Here is a 15221-nt window from a genome sequence, read left to right as displayed (position 1 = left end):
CTGATGTTACGAACAGCAGACACACACACACACACACACACACACACACAAACACAAAAGAAGATTTGTGCTTTGATTTTCAAAATGGCAGCGTGGCTCGGTTCCAGGTGGCATTCTGTGCCATGCCGCCGACATCACCCGCCCGGCGCTAATGATCTCACCCTCCTCGGCGGAGAAGACGGTGGTGACGGCACTGAAAGGGCCCTGGCCTTTGGTGTTGTAGGCACCCACTTTCACGCTGAAGGGGTAGAAGGGGGCGATGCTGTCATTGCGGTAGACGTAGCGAGACACGCCGGGTGTGGAGGTGACGGCGTGCGTCCAGGTGACCTCACCCAGCGGCCGGAAGGCGATGATGTAGCCAAAGCCATCGCCATTCTGCAGTTCCTCAGGCACAGGCTGAGAGGGAAACACAAAACTATAGTGATATTAAAACACATACGGGACAGCCTACGAGTACAACCTAGCATGTTTCTATAGTGATATTAAAACACATACGGGATAGCCTACAAGTACAGCCTAGCGTGTTTCTATAGTGATATTAAAACACATACGGGATAGCCTACAAGTACAGCCTAGCATGTTTCTATAGTGATATTAAAATACATGCGCCACAGCCTACGAGTAGCCTACAACCAATCATGTTTCTAAAGTGATATTAAAACACATGCAGCACAGCCTACGAGTACAGCCTAGCATGTTTCTATAGTGATATTAAAACACATACGGGATAGCCTACAAGTACAGTCTAGCATGTTTCTATAGTGATATGAAAACACTTGCGGCACAGCCTAAATAAAGCCAGAGCCCGTCTACGGAGAGCCTGGCCACTCCGTATTAAGTCCCATTGTACCGAATTTTGGTTGCAGTTCCACCAGATTTCCCCTGGGGGCGATCGCCATGAGTGCAGAATGAATGGAAGTCAATGGAGCTAGACGGCTAAATTTGTTTCTTTCACCTGATTGTCGTTGACAAATCTCAGATTTGATTATAGTTTGTATAACTTCAACATGGGTTATAGGTCAAAAGTTGAATGAACGAGTACTTATGTCCTTTTGATTTCTTACAGGTTGGGTCGTTGTTGCACATAACACGCTAGCATTGTGCTAATGAATGACGTCATTGACACATTTGAAAGGCTTTTAAGAACAATTAAGTGACTTTAAAAAATATAATACTCCACCAAGTGTATTTTCTTTGCCTCCCCTTTCGAATACAATATTCAAATTACTTGAAAAAAAATTATATCCCGAGAAAAGTGGATTTTGATGGGTACAGCTCCATAGACCTCCATGCATTCTGCACTCGTGGACGAGCGCCCTCATGTGGAACCACAGAAGGAACTGCAACCAGTTCAGAAACCGGAAGTTTTCCGAGAGTATACAGCCAGAGAATGTCTAATAAGGGGAGAACCTTCACTCTCGGAACTCTTCCGGTGTGGTACTGCATCTAGGGGCGCTCACGGGCGAGTCCAGAATGAATGGAGGTCTATGGAGCTGTAAACAGACCAACCGCGATTTTGCAATGATGTTAATGGAGCCTTTTATGTAGGGCTTCTAGGCTACTTTCACGAAGTCTGTAGTTCTGTCAAAATGTATCTTATCTGTGAACATACTACATGATTATCTTCCTTAGACTTCGTAGATGTAGTTACTACAATTTGGAAGCGAATTTCGAAGTGTAAATATGGTTTTAGTGTGTAAACAGACCAACCGCGATTTTGCAATGAAGTGAATATGGAGCCTTTTATGTAGGACTACTAGGCTACTTTCACGAAGTCTGTAGTTCTGTCAAAATTTATCTTATCTATGAACAGACTACATGGTTATCTTCTTTAGACTTTGTAGATGTAGTTATTACAGTTTGGAAGCGAAATTCGAAGTGCAAATATGGTTTAAATGTGTAAACAAGACGCCTGATGTTTAATATATGTTAATGAATGGGCACAGTATTATTGTGTACAGTAATGGGCTATCAGTAGTATGTAAACAGTTCATGTGTTATGTGATTTACATAAACTAACAACAGAAATGTTAAAAGCTGGTATTGTGTTTCCTGAATTCTTACATTCAGGCATTCAAATGAAATGTAATTAAATAGCATATCAATCATGCAACAATGCAAAAACAATGAAACTAGTGTAGGCCTAATTATATTTTACATTAGTAAAGCAGTACTCTGATGTGCATGCTTTCACAAACTTTTGTAAACAATCTTAGCACTTTAAACATTGACTGTTTTGAAGTGCATGTAGGCAATATAGTATAAAAATAATAATTGTGATATCATTACAATTTGATAGGGGTTGGGAGGAGGGGGTGGGTTCATGTAGGTGGGCCCTATGACCCCAAAGTATGCCTTGACTGGGCCTCAGGTCAAAGAAGTTTGAGAAATGCTGATGTAGACAACAAAGCAGCAAGGAGGCGTCGTGTGATCATTTAAACAAGTTTTATGACGAGGTCGATGAGGGTGGGAAAAATCGTACACTTCTGTGCAAACTTTGCCCGCACTTCAGTCACATTGTCTTTTAAGAAAATGCAGTCCTTTTTTCGGTTCCAGCAGCCAACAACCTCAGAACTGACCCTTCAGGCCTCTCAGGAGGCGCTGGCCTTTAACCGCAGCCAGAAGAGAGTCAGCAGAAATTTGATTGCCTTTAAAAAATCTGACTTCTTAAAAAATCTTAAACTGGCTGCATTACGTGATTATTTCTGAGATTCTGATACGTTTTTAACCATGACCTATACACAGTTCTGGTTTGAAAATGTATCTCTTAAAATAATCACTTTATGCAGTCAGCTTAAGATGGCTTACTAGCAACTAACTAATTACCCTAGCAACAACCTAGAAACCACCCCTGTAATGTCAACCTAGCGACCACCATAGCAACCAGCATAGCAACCATGTTATTTATGCGTTTTAGCTTATTGGATGTTGCGTTAATGCAGACAACTTTTGATCCGTGTGCCCGATTTTCATAAATGAGGTACCGTTGGAATCCTTGGATGAGGCCGAGTTCCGTGCCACTGATCAAACCCACTCTTGCAGTTCCTCGGAACCGCAATTCTAGTTAGTGGGTTTGATCCAGCAAGCCCACTATTGTTCTTCTTAAGTTTACTTTATTAGTGGGTTTGATCCAGCAAGCCCACAGCATGGCAAGCACAGCTTTGCCATGCTGTGGGCTTGCGGAGCAAGCCCACTATTGTTCTTCTTAAGTTTTCTTATTAGTGGGTTTGATCCAGCAAGACCACAGCATGGCTGAAAGCCATGCTGTGGGCTTGCGGAGCAAGCCCACTATTGTTCTTCTTAAGTTTTCTTATTATTATTATTATATCTTCCTATTCACCCACTTTTTGGCCGAACTACTGCTCCTAGACCGTTTGAGCTATCGACGCGGTTCGAACTCCAAAAATTCAGGCCCGAACCGGTGTAACTTGCTTGTTGATTTCGTGTCGCTGGCCCTTGTCGTTTTCGCGGTATTCCCGTTTTTCTGCGTTTTTTGGGCCCATTGAAATGAATGGCGGAATGTTCAGAATTCAAATTTCGATTGTGACATCACAGCTCTAATTGCTTAAGCTTGCACCTGGAAGAGTTCTAAGCCACCTGGCAGAGCTATAATGGGCTGGGCTGGGCTGTCTGTGTATATGAAGGTGTGTGCATGTAACTTTTGACCCGTATGTCCGATTTTCATAAATGAGGTACCGTTGGAATCCTTGGATAAGGCCGAGTTCCATGCCCCTGATCAAACCCACTCTTGCAGTTCCTCGGAACCGCAATTCTAGTTATTTATTATTCCTGTTCACCCACTTTTTGGCCGAACTACTGCTCCTAGACCGTTTGAGCTATCGACGCGGTTCGAACTCCAAAAATTCAGGCCCGAACCGGTGTAACTTGCTTGTTGATTTCGTGTCGCTGGCCCTTGTCGTTTTCGCGGTATTCCCGTTTTTCTGCGTTTTTTGGGCCCATTGAAATGCATGGCGGAATGTTCAGAATTCAAATTTCGATTGTGACATCACAGCTCTAATTGCTTAAGCTTGCACCTGGAAGAGTTCTAAGCCACCTGGCAGAGCTATAATGGGCTGGGCTGGGCTGTCTGTGTATATGAAGGTGTGTGCATGTAACTTTTGACCCGTATGTCCGATTTTCATAAATGAGGTACCGTTGGAATCCTTGGATGAGGCCGAGTTCCATGCCCCTGATCAAACCCACTCTTGCAGTTCCTCGGAACCGCAATTCTAGTTTATTTATTATTCCTGTTCACCCACTTTTTGGCCGAACTACTGCTCCTAGACCGTTTGAGCTATCGACGCAGTTCGAACTCCAAAAATTCAGGCCCGAACCGGTGTAACTTGCTTGTTAATTTTGTGTCGCTGGCCCTTGTCGTTTTCGCGGTATTCCCGTTTTTCTGCGTTTTTTGGGCCCATTGAAATGAATGGCGGAATGTTCAGAATTCAAATTTCGATTGTGACATCACAGCTCTAATTGCTTAAGCTTGCACCTGGAAGAGTTCTAAGCCACCTGGCAGAGTTCTAATGGGCTGGGCTGGGCTGTCTGTGTATATGAAGGTGTGTGCATGTAACTTTTGACCAGTATGTCCGATTTTCATGAATGAGGTACCGTTGGAATCCTCGAATGAAGCCCAGTTCAATGCCTTGCCAGCACTAAGTGTAAAGGTAATCATCTTTTTTTTAAAGCCAAACCATGTTGATACAGGTCATTAAAAAAAATATATATATATTTTCCAAATCCATTCAGCCCAGTTCAAGGTCGCGCTGTCTCCTCTTTTTTTTAAAGCCAAACCATGTTCATATAGGTCATTAAAAAAATAAATAAATAAAGTATTTTCCCAATCCATTCAGCCCAGTTCTATGCCCAGCTAGCTCCATTCAAACACAGTCATGTGTACAGTTGTATAGATTATTACATTGAGAAACACGCATTCATACAGACACTATGCACATCCACGCATCACTATTCAAGTTAAGTTATTCATTATTGCCCGGCAAGAAGTCCACACTCAATTCAATTGTCCTGCCACGATCTGTGGAGCTTACAGACAACGTTATATTACTATAGGTTCTGTATGCTATTTAAAGCCGACCTAACGATGAGTCCCTTTAAGACGGTGTGTTGCAATGCATTCTGGGTGCTGTGCTGTGATTCGACGGCTCGTCACCTGACCCACCAAACAACAACTCTCTGGGATGTGGCAAATATCGCGTAAAAACCTTGTTGCCGGAACAACAGGGAAAAGGCAACAGGATAGCAGCACGAAAGATACACAGGATACACACGGAATTTTGATGGACGTCCTTATCAGTCTATGGTCTAACTTATAAACGTGTCGGGTCAACGTCAACGATAAGTAAGTTAGGCTAACGTAAACGTTAGCTATTTGCTGTTGTCATATGCTAGTGCTATATGCTTTAGGCTACGTGATGGCCATTTATCACACTAATTTTAGGTACTACTTTTACGAGGTCTGTAGTTCTGTCAAAATGTATCTTATCGTTGAACAGACTACAAGGTTATCTTCCTTAGACTTAGTAGATGTAGTTACTACAATTTGGAAGCGAATTTCGAAGTGTAAATATGGTTTTAGTGTGTAAACAGACCAACCGCGATTTTGCAATGATGTTAATGGAGCCTTTTATGTAGGGCTTCTAGGCTACTTTCACGAAGTCTGTAGTTCTGTCAAAATGTATCTTATCTGTGAACATACTACATGATTATCTTCCTTAGACTTCGTAGATGTAGTTACTACAATTTGGAAGCGAATTTCGAAGTGTAAATATGGTTTTAGTGTGTAAACAGACCAACCGCGATTTTGCAATGAAGTGAATATGGAGCCTTTTATGTAGGACTACTAGGCTACTTTCACGAAGTCTGTAGTTCTGTCAAAATTTATCTTATCTATGAACAGACTACATGGTTATCTTCTTTAGACTTTGTAGATGTAGTTATTACAGTTTGGAAGCGAAATTCGAAGTGCAAATATGGTTTAAATGTGTAAACAAGACGCCTGATGTTTAATATATGTTAATGAATGGGCACAGTATTATTGTGTACAGTAATGGGCTATCAGTAGTATGTAAACAGTTCATGTGTTATGTGATTTACATAAACTAACAACAGAAATGTTAAAAGCTGGTATTGTGTTTCCTGAATTCTTACATTCAGGCATTCAAATGAAATGTAATTAAATAGCATATCAATCATGCAACAATGCAAAAACAATGAAACTAGTGTAGGCCTAATTATATTTTACATTAGTAAAGCAGTACTCTGATGTGCATGCTTTCACAAACTTTTGTAAACAATCTTAGCACTTTAAACATTGACTGTTTTGAAGTGCATGTAGGCAATATAGTATAAAAATAATAATTGTGATATCATTACAATTTGATAGGGGTTGGGAGGAGGGGGTGGGTTCATGTAGGTGGGCCCTATGACCCCAAAGTATGCCTTGACTGGGCCTCAGGTCAAAGAAGTTTGAGAAATGCTGATGTAGACAACAAAGCAGCAAGGAGGCGTCGTGTGATCATTTAAACAAGTTTTATGACGAGGTCGATGAGGGTGGGAAAAATCGTACACTTCTGTGCAAACTTTGCCCGCACTTCAGTCACATTGTCTTTTAAGAAAATGCAGTCCTTTTTTCGGTTCCAGCAGCCAACAACCTCAGAACTGACCCTTCAGGCCTCTCAGGAGGCGCTGGCCTTTAACCGCAGCCAGAAGAGAGTCAGCAGAAATTTGATTGCCTTTAAAAAATCTGACTTCTTAAAAAATCTTAAACTGGCTGCATTACGTGATTATTTCTGAGATTCTGATACGTTTTTAACCATGACCTATACACAGTTCTGGTTTGAAAATGTATCTCTTAAAATAATCACTTTATGCAGTCAGCTTAAGATGGCTTACTAGCAACTAACTAATTACCCTAGCAACAACCTAGAAACCACCCCTGTAATGTCAACCTAGCGACCACCATAGCAACCAGCATAGCAACCATGTTATTTATGCGTTTTAGCTTATTGGATGTTGCGTTAATGCAGACAACTTTTGATCCGTGTGCCCGATTTTCATAAATGAGGTACCGTTGGAATCCTTGGATGAGGCCGAGTTCCGTGCCACTGATCAAACCCACTCTTGCAGTTCCTCGGAACCGCAATTCTAGTTGTTCTAAAAAGCCTTTCAAACGTGTCAATGACGTCATTCATTAGCGTGATCATAGCATAGCATAGCATCAATGCTAGCGTGTTATGGGCAACAACGACCCAACCTGTAAGAAAACGAAAGGACATGACTCCCGGATTATTTCACTTTTGATTGATAATCCATATCCATTTTGCGAAAAATAAAATAAAATCTGAGGGTTTCAGTTGTTAAATAGGTGAAAACAATAAATGTAGCCATGTAGCTCCATAGGACCCCATGTATTTTGGACTCGCCCGCGATCGTCATCTAGGTGAACTCTGGTAAACTGCAGCCAAATTCGGTTTGTATGGGATTAATAGAGAGTGGGGAGGCTCTCCGTAGACGGGCTCTGATACCGCCTAGCACAGGGGTGGGCAAACTGCGGCCCACGGGCCGTATCCGGCCCGCCAAGCACTTTCATCCGGCCCGCCGAGCATTTCATTTAGTTATCAGGCTGCTCGCTATTTTTTTCCTGCGATAGAGACGACGTTGGTTAGCTTTACTGCAAACTGCTTTTCACTCTCCTTGGATAACGTTTACAATGTCAATGTCAAAACATCATGTTAAATAGAGATAACATCATGTTAAACTAAGTTAACTCTTATTTATCTCATTTGCAGCAGATCTAACGTGAACATTATGCAATCAATTTAATTCGGAACGCGTCTGCACTCACGACCCAGATAGCAATTTCCTTTGGGCCGGATCCGCATAAAAGCCTTTAGATCCGCCTGTAGCGGACATACGGTATCTGACTGTGGGCCAGGTCTGCTCCTGATACAGGTTTCAGCTCTGCTAGCAATGCTGTTTTATCACCGGTTTACAGATTTGTCCCAGGTCCAATTTCCGCAACTCAACTGGAAGTCAGGAGATGCATTTAAAATACAAAACACTGATTTGGCCCAAACCTGTGATACGGATATGAGCCAAAGGACCATTTTTTCACAGCAGACCCAGGTGGTAATGATATTAATTAAGGTGCTGATTCTGCTAAATTGATGTCCTTTCCCTACTTCATTGTCAACTGGCTGCTAAAGAAAAAAAAGGTATTTTGGAATGGCACACATTTAGAAACCATGGGGGTGCACTATGTTCCCATGGCCACTTCATTTCTACAGTAAGGCTGGAAAAGAAGATATAGTTGGCTCAATATTGATCATATGTTCGTTTATTATTTTTATTATTACCTAGCAGTGGTAAAAGTAGTCAATTGTTGTTTGTGTCAGATCTAACAGTGCTATGAGACAACCCCATATTCTTGCCACGCATGCAGAAGTCCAAGCAGTAACGTTAATCAAGGATCTTTGGTTTGCTCAATCTTTTGACATGATTTGCCAGCCTGGGGTTGGACTGGACAACATTTCATTTCAAGGTAGGCTATCTGCTTTTATCAAGGTAGGCTATCTGCTTTTATCTCTGTTGGTTTATTCAGAGACAACAACAAGCAACCTAGCGATTGATAACTTTACTGTAAGGTTATACTATTATTTTCCAGCAACATGGGCTACTAGCTTAGCTTAAGCAAAACAGCCATCACAATAACTATTTTGGAAAAAACAGTGCTAACGCTAACAGGAAAAACGAGTGCAATTGTCACTTACAATTGTGAGCCTATTTTCAAAAAGGAATAAATGTTTATTTTGTGTTGTTTCAGATTGACCATGGAGATGACGGAGGAAGACAGCCTGAATATCGATGGGAACAGTGGAATTAAGTAAGGGATAATGTATAGAACGCCGGTCATTATGGGGAAAATAAGTACCGACAGGGCGAACCGGACCCCAGCGGAGGGGTCTTGTTCGCCCTGAAGGGACTTATTTTCCCATAATGACCGGCGTTCTATACATTATCCCGCTTATTATACGGCTACTTGCCAAAACGAAAAAATAAACTCCATGATATGTCTCTTTACACTTATTTGTTACCGTTTCGTCGTGGCTTTTGCTGAGAAACAAATAGTTCGCAACACGTACGCTGAACTTGAATCAAACATTCTTTAGAAGACAGCTGATCAACCGTCTGCTTTCACTTTTGAATGAAGTTCCAAGCGCAAACTCCGTTGCCATTGACAGCGGTCATTCTTGTTTTCAGAGGTCCTTTCCCAAGAAATAATGACCGCTAGAACTTTCGGAAATCCCATTCAAGTCAATGGAGCATTCTACTTGCATTGTGAAGAGCCGTATAATAAGTAAGGGATAATGTATAGAACGCCGGTCATTATGGGGAAAATAAGTCCCAACAGGGCGAACCGGACCCCGACGCGCCAGCGGAGGGGTCTTGTTTCGCCCTGAAGGGACTTACTTTCCCATAATGACCGGCGTTCTATACATTATCCCGCTTATTATACGGCTACTTGCCAAAACGAAAAAATAAACTCCATGATATGTGTCTTTACACTTATTTGTTACCGTTTCGTCGTGGCTTTTGCTGAGAAACAAATAGTTCGCAACACACGCTGAACTTGAATCAAACATTCTTTAGAACACAGCTGATCAACCGTCTGCTTTCACTTTTGAATGAAGTTCCAAGTGCAAACTCCGTTGCCATTGACAGCGGTCATTCTTGTTTTCAGAGGTCCTTTCCCAAGAAATAATCACCGCTAGAACTTTCGGAAATCCCATTCAAGTAAATGGAGCATTCTACTTGCATTGTGAAGAGCCGTATAATAACACGACTTAAACTTTGTCTGGGATTGAAAATAATAAGACTATTATGTGTAAAGTTTTTTTACCCACTCTTGTGTTTGTAGCCTAGCTTAGCCTATGTTTATCAGTTGAGCTGTTGGGAAAACGTTACGAACTTTAGCCTGGGTGAATAACGAACCTGTTAGCAAATGTGTAGCAAACAGATTTTTCAGGATAATTAATTACCAATCACATTTCACATGTCAAATAAAGCCAGCTGATGTCTGATAAACAGGTCCGTACCACACACAATAAGCGGACCCATATTGCATATGATAAGCAGATCTGGAACACGTCAGTAACACAGACTACCATACGGAACTGGGCCAGTCTTAGCCCTTATTGGTACCAGATCCGTCAAACGGATCCAGACCAATTTTGGACCGATGTGCATTTGGACGCCGGATCAGGTCCATTATGCAGATCCGTGCCGGACGTTGTGGTAGGTGTGGCCCAGTTCCGTCCCAGTGTATGTTTGCTATCTGGGGAGAGGGAGAGAGAGCCGCAGGTTCCAGCTGGCTTGTGATTGTTAATAATTGATATCTCCTTCTTATAAGAAAGTTTTAAAAGGAAATCATGAAGGCAACAGTAGTTCCCACTACTGACCATTTAAAAACTGTGAGAGGGCCCAGCCGTAGGTACAGCACTAGCCATAGCGGAGCAGGCAGAATATCATTGAGAAAATATAGCTGCAAGCAGCAATGAGGGGGCCAAGCAGATAAGCAGGAGTTGGGATTGGATTGGACTGGACTGGACATACCAAGTTTGGTTTAAATCGGTGAAAGTGTTGATAATTATAGCACCCCTAGTGGTGAAAGCACACCAAATTAATTGTGCATCCTCAGGATCTATTCCCAAGTCCACATACCAAGTTTAGTTGCGATAGGTGAAAGTGTTGCTAATCATAGAGCCCCTAGTGGTCAAATGTCACCAAATTTATTGTGGGTCCTTAGGATGTGTTTACGAATCAACGTATCAAGTTTGGTGTCGATACGTAAAAGTCTTCCTAATTATAGCGCCCCTAGTGGTCAAAGTATACCAAATGTATTGTGTGTCCTCAGGATCGTGTCCCCAGTCCATGTACCAAGTTTGGTTTTGATAGATAAAGGCGTTGCTGAGATATGAGCTAATTTCGTGTATCTCTAGCGCCCCCTAGTGGTCAAAGGTCACCAAATGTATTGTGTGTCCTCAGGATGGGATCCCAAGTCCATATACCAAGTTTGGTTTCTATATGTGAAAGCATTGCTGAGATATGACCCTACTTCCTGTGATTATAGCGCCCCCCTAGTGGTCAAAATTTACCAAATTTCTTGAGCCTCCTCCTAATTGGGTTCTGAGCCCATGTAACAAGTTTGGTTTTGATACGTGAAAGTATTACTGAGATATCCCTTCACTTCCTGTTTGGTGGCTTCGCCGCCAATTTTGATTGGCTGTTACGGGCGAACGGTTTTAGGTTTGAAGACAAAAAGGGATAACTTTTTTGAGGCTTGGACTGAAGATTATGTGTGTCAAGTTTGGTGTCAATCGGACAAACTTTGTGACCTGTGAAAACTTTTAGGTGTTTTTTATTAAATCCAATATGGCGGCCGAATCAATTAGGATGACATCACAGTTTTGCTTGGGTCAGCCTAAGGACCTCCGACTGTATTAACAGACCCCACTAGTACATTTTAATTCCAAACACAACAGCAGCTACAGGCCAAAACACATTGTTCCTAATTGCAGCGCCCCCTAGAGGTCAAAGGTCACTAAAGTATTTGAACATCCTCCTGATGGAGTCTTGAGTCTACGTACTAAGTTATGTTATGATACATGAAATGGTTGCGGAGATATGAGCTCACTTCCTGTTTGGCGGCTTCGCCACAAATTTCGATTGGCTGCTACGGGCAAACGCTTCAGTCAATTATTATGGAAATCAAAGCACTGACAGAGGCATGATCCGATGAAATTTGTGACCTAGGGAAATTTGATAGTGGTTTTGATTAAATCCAATATGGCGGCCAAATCAATTATGTTGATGTCATGAATTGCCATCTGTCGACATAAGGATCTTCCACAGTATTACCAGACACCACTAGTACATTGTAATTCTAGGCACAACAGCAGCTACAGTCCAAAAGGCATGTTACTGATTTACAGCGCCCCCTAGAGGTCAAAGGTCACCAAATTTCTAAAGCGTCCAAATTTCTAAAGCATCCTCATGAGTCCATATACTTTTTTTTGATGACTGTGCAAGGGTTGCTGTTTGGCGGCTTTGCCGCAAATTTTGATTGGCTGTTACGGGCGAACGGTAATACTTCCGAAGACGAAAAGTGATAACTTTTGTGAGGCTTGGTCTGAAGATGATCTGTGTAAAATTTGGTGGGAATGAGAGAAAGTATGTGACCCCTGATACATTTTAAGTGTTTCTGATGAAATCCAAAATGGCGGAAAATCCATCATGGCGGAAAATGACGTCATGGGTGCGTTGAACTCGGCTTGGTCCAAGGATTCCAACGATACCTGACTTTTGAAAATCGGACCTACGGGTCAAAAGTTACGTGAGTGAACACACTTCCAACTTTGGCCTGTTGGTGGCGCTAGAGGGTTCGAGTTGCTGACATGAAACTTTGTGACATGAATCATGGGACCGTCCCCAATTAGTGTGCCAAATTTCCCAACTTTTTACCAGACGGTTCTATGGGCTGCCATTGACTTCCATTGCATATAATAATAATAATAGGAAAACGTAGAAACACAATGAGGTCCTCGCAGCTTCGCTGCTTGGCCCCCAATAAACGTGAATTAAAGCGACTAAAACAAATGCGGCACAGCCTACGAGTACAACCAAGCATTTAGCAAAAAAACAACTCCATTACATTGAGCAGAAATGACAGCATCTCGTGGGATTGGAGTTAGACTAGCGAAACTAGCCCGGAGCCACGCGTCAACGAGCGAAATTATAGGACCCTTGGGTCCAAGCGGGGAATGGTTATCCGGAGGAAACAAACACATTTGCTTCTATTCAATTAGGCCGAATGGTTACCTCATGCAGATCTGGGGATGCGGGGACAAGAGGGGGAAGGAGGGTGAGAGGGGGTTATAATGCAGACGGATGACTTACCTCCCACGTTATTACCAACTCTGATTTGGAGCCTCCTCCGCCGCTGACATCAGTGGGGGCCGTGTCGGGGACTGAAGATGGGAATGAGATAAAGTCGACTCATCAGAGCGCTCGCGCCAACACACACACACACACAAAGTGTCTGCCAGCCAGCGCTCCCCTTCCCACTGTGTTCTGGCTGCTGTAATGTGTGTGTTTTGTGTGTGTGTGTGTGGGTGGAGAGGGTAAGTGTGTGTGTTTGTGTGTGCGTGTCTGTTCTCTGGTCTGTATGTGTATGTGTCTGTGTGGGTGTGTATGGGTGAATGTTTCTGTGTTGATGTGTGTTTGTATGTCTGTAAGTGTGTCGCAAAAGCACACAGTTTAACTAGCGTTCATTTTCAGCTTGGCACAAAACTAATTGGCTGGCAACAGGATTCACATCCCTGTTGAGATATGTTCTACTGTATGTAGAGGGACAGTGCTCTTGAAGGCCTCCCTTTCAACATTCACTATGAAGAAAACATTTAAAAGGTTGCATAGGGGCACCCAATGTTCAGTAATTGTGCTCTATATATGCATCCTGAAGCATTGCACACAGGGCTCATGCTTGGTTCTTGGCAATGACCTTGTCCGGTCATTTAGGCTGTGTGCACAACAGTCTCACCGGAATCTTCCGTGCGGGTCTTGAGTGAAGCGGGACTGGGCTCCCCCATCCCCACGCTGTTCCGTGCCACCACGCGGAACTCGTACTCCACCCAGGCGTTCAGGTTCACCACGGTGGCCGTCAGCGTGTTCCCATCGATCACCTCAGGGACTGCCGAGACGGGAGAGAGAAACAACAGGGGCCCATCTGACAAATCACACGGCCAAACGCGCTGACGCCAGCACCTGTCTCCAGTGCTCCGCGTCACAACCACACAAAAAGTCGGGAGCAATTTCCCCCCGCAGACACTTTTTTTTAACTAATTCAACTTCTTGTGCTAGATTGAGTAATCATGTTTCTCTCGGTTTTGAAGTGTCCATGTCCTCTCAAGGGGCAATTTTTTGAGACACAGACAAAACCCACTTTGGATGATTCAGATTTATTCTAAAGCTGTGGTTCGCTTGCATTTCTGCGATTGTGGTGGATAATTCTGGATAATACCTGTGTCCACCGCCTGCCAGCCCACGGTGAAAGGGGTCTTGGTCTGGAGGATGTATCCCACGATGGGACTGCCATTGTCTGGGCCAGGCTTCCAGGAGACCTGAGCGGTGCTGTCCGTGATCTCGTCCACCGTCACGCTGTCCGGGGGGCCTGGGGGACCTGGACAGACAGTAATTAAATAATGTTAGCTTTTCCATTCCGCACACACACACACACACACACACACTCCGTTTCTTCTCCTCTCCTCTCCATCACTCTCGACGACCTCATTAAAGCCTTCCTCATACAGACGTGGGAAGGAATCATCATAGACGCTCTCAGGGCGCCTCTTTCAGCCTTGTTACATCACGCCGCGTTTGCCACAGGCATGAGCGCTTGTTACAGACTACGGAAGAACTCCTGTACAACGTGGAGCGCAATCAGATGCTACTATAAAGACAAGTAATCTCCTTCCCTTCCTCTTCCTTTACTCCTACAGTGTTCTCGTGGGGGCCAAAGGGAATGTGTTGCTCTGTGTGATTAGAATACATGTCTGGGGATAACTTGTTGAAACTTTCGTCTTGACTTACACAGAAATGGGCTACAGATGAGGTTGGGTTTACTTTTACAATCTGCTAAGGATGGTGCTTGACAAAAGCACCATTCACCTCTGCTGTATTCTGTAGGAAGTAAGATTGCTACTCTTAGCTTTGCCTTGGAGACACATTTGATTTGTTAATGTTCTCCAATGTCAAAACAGGCCAAGGTACCTGTCCAAATTTAGACCAAATTTTCTGCATAACAATCTCTTCTAGGCATGCAAAATATGCCTGCCTCTAAAGGACCACTTTTACTGCACCACTGTGCAAGATCTGTGTAGGATGAAACAATAAGCATACAGTATTAATTTTCTCATAGGTCAGAGAGAACATTCATTGCCCTGAAACATGGAATGCCTGTCAAGCAAATGTTAATTGAGAGGTATTGATCCTCCCAAATCTCATTATTGCTCTCTGATAAACTGTTTTGATATGCTGTCTTCATTTAGAAAACACTAATTGAACCTAAAATCAGCAATCAATTCATTATTCAATTATGCTTTCATTACAGTGGAACGAGCCAAGCTGTAAAGGATTTCGGTTAG

General features: G+C 43.0%; 1 protein-coding gene across 1 annotated transcript in view; it reads right to left on the bottom strand.

Moving 5' to 3' along the window:
• cntn3a.2 (contactin 3a, tandem duplicate 2) overlaps positions 1-15221 on the bottom strand; it is a 59599-nt gene that overhangs the window by 13995 nt on the left and 30383 nt on the right. Inside the window, exons 15-18 of the mRNA XM_076276047.1 lie at positions 14099-14257; positions 13619-13768; positions 12976-13046; positions 162-396 (exon numbers count right to left, since the gene is read on the bottom strand). Of these exons, the coding sequence (XP_076132162.1) occupies positions 162-396; positions 12976-13046; positions 13619-13768; positions 14099-14257 (615 nt within the window). The remainder of the gene's footprint in view (positions 1-161; positions 397-12975; positions 13047-13618; positions 13769-14098; positions 14258-15221) is intronic.

The sequence above is a fragment of the Alosa pseudoharengus genome, unplaced genomic scaffold (assembly GCF_046254945.1).
Source record: "Alosa pseudoharengus isolate Yale_2024_CS ecotype anadromous, Long Island Sound unplaced genomic scaffold, YU_APseudo_1.1 YU_APseudo_1.1_scf_9, whole genome shotgun sequence".
Lineage (NCBI taxonomy): Eukaryota > Metazoa > Chordata > Actinopteri > Clupeiformes > Clupeidae > Alosa > Alosa pseudoharengus.
This window is presented reverse-complemented; position numbering and strand designations above follow the sequence as displayed.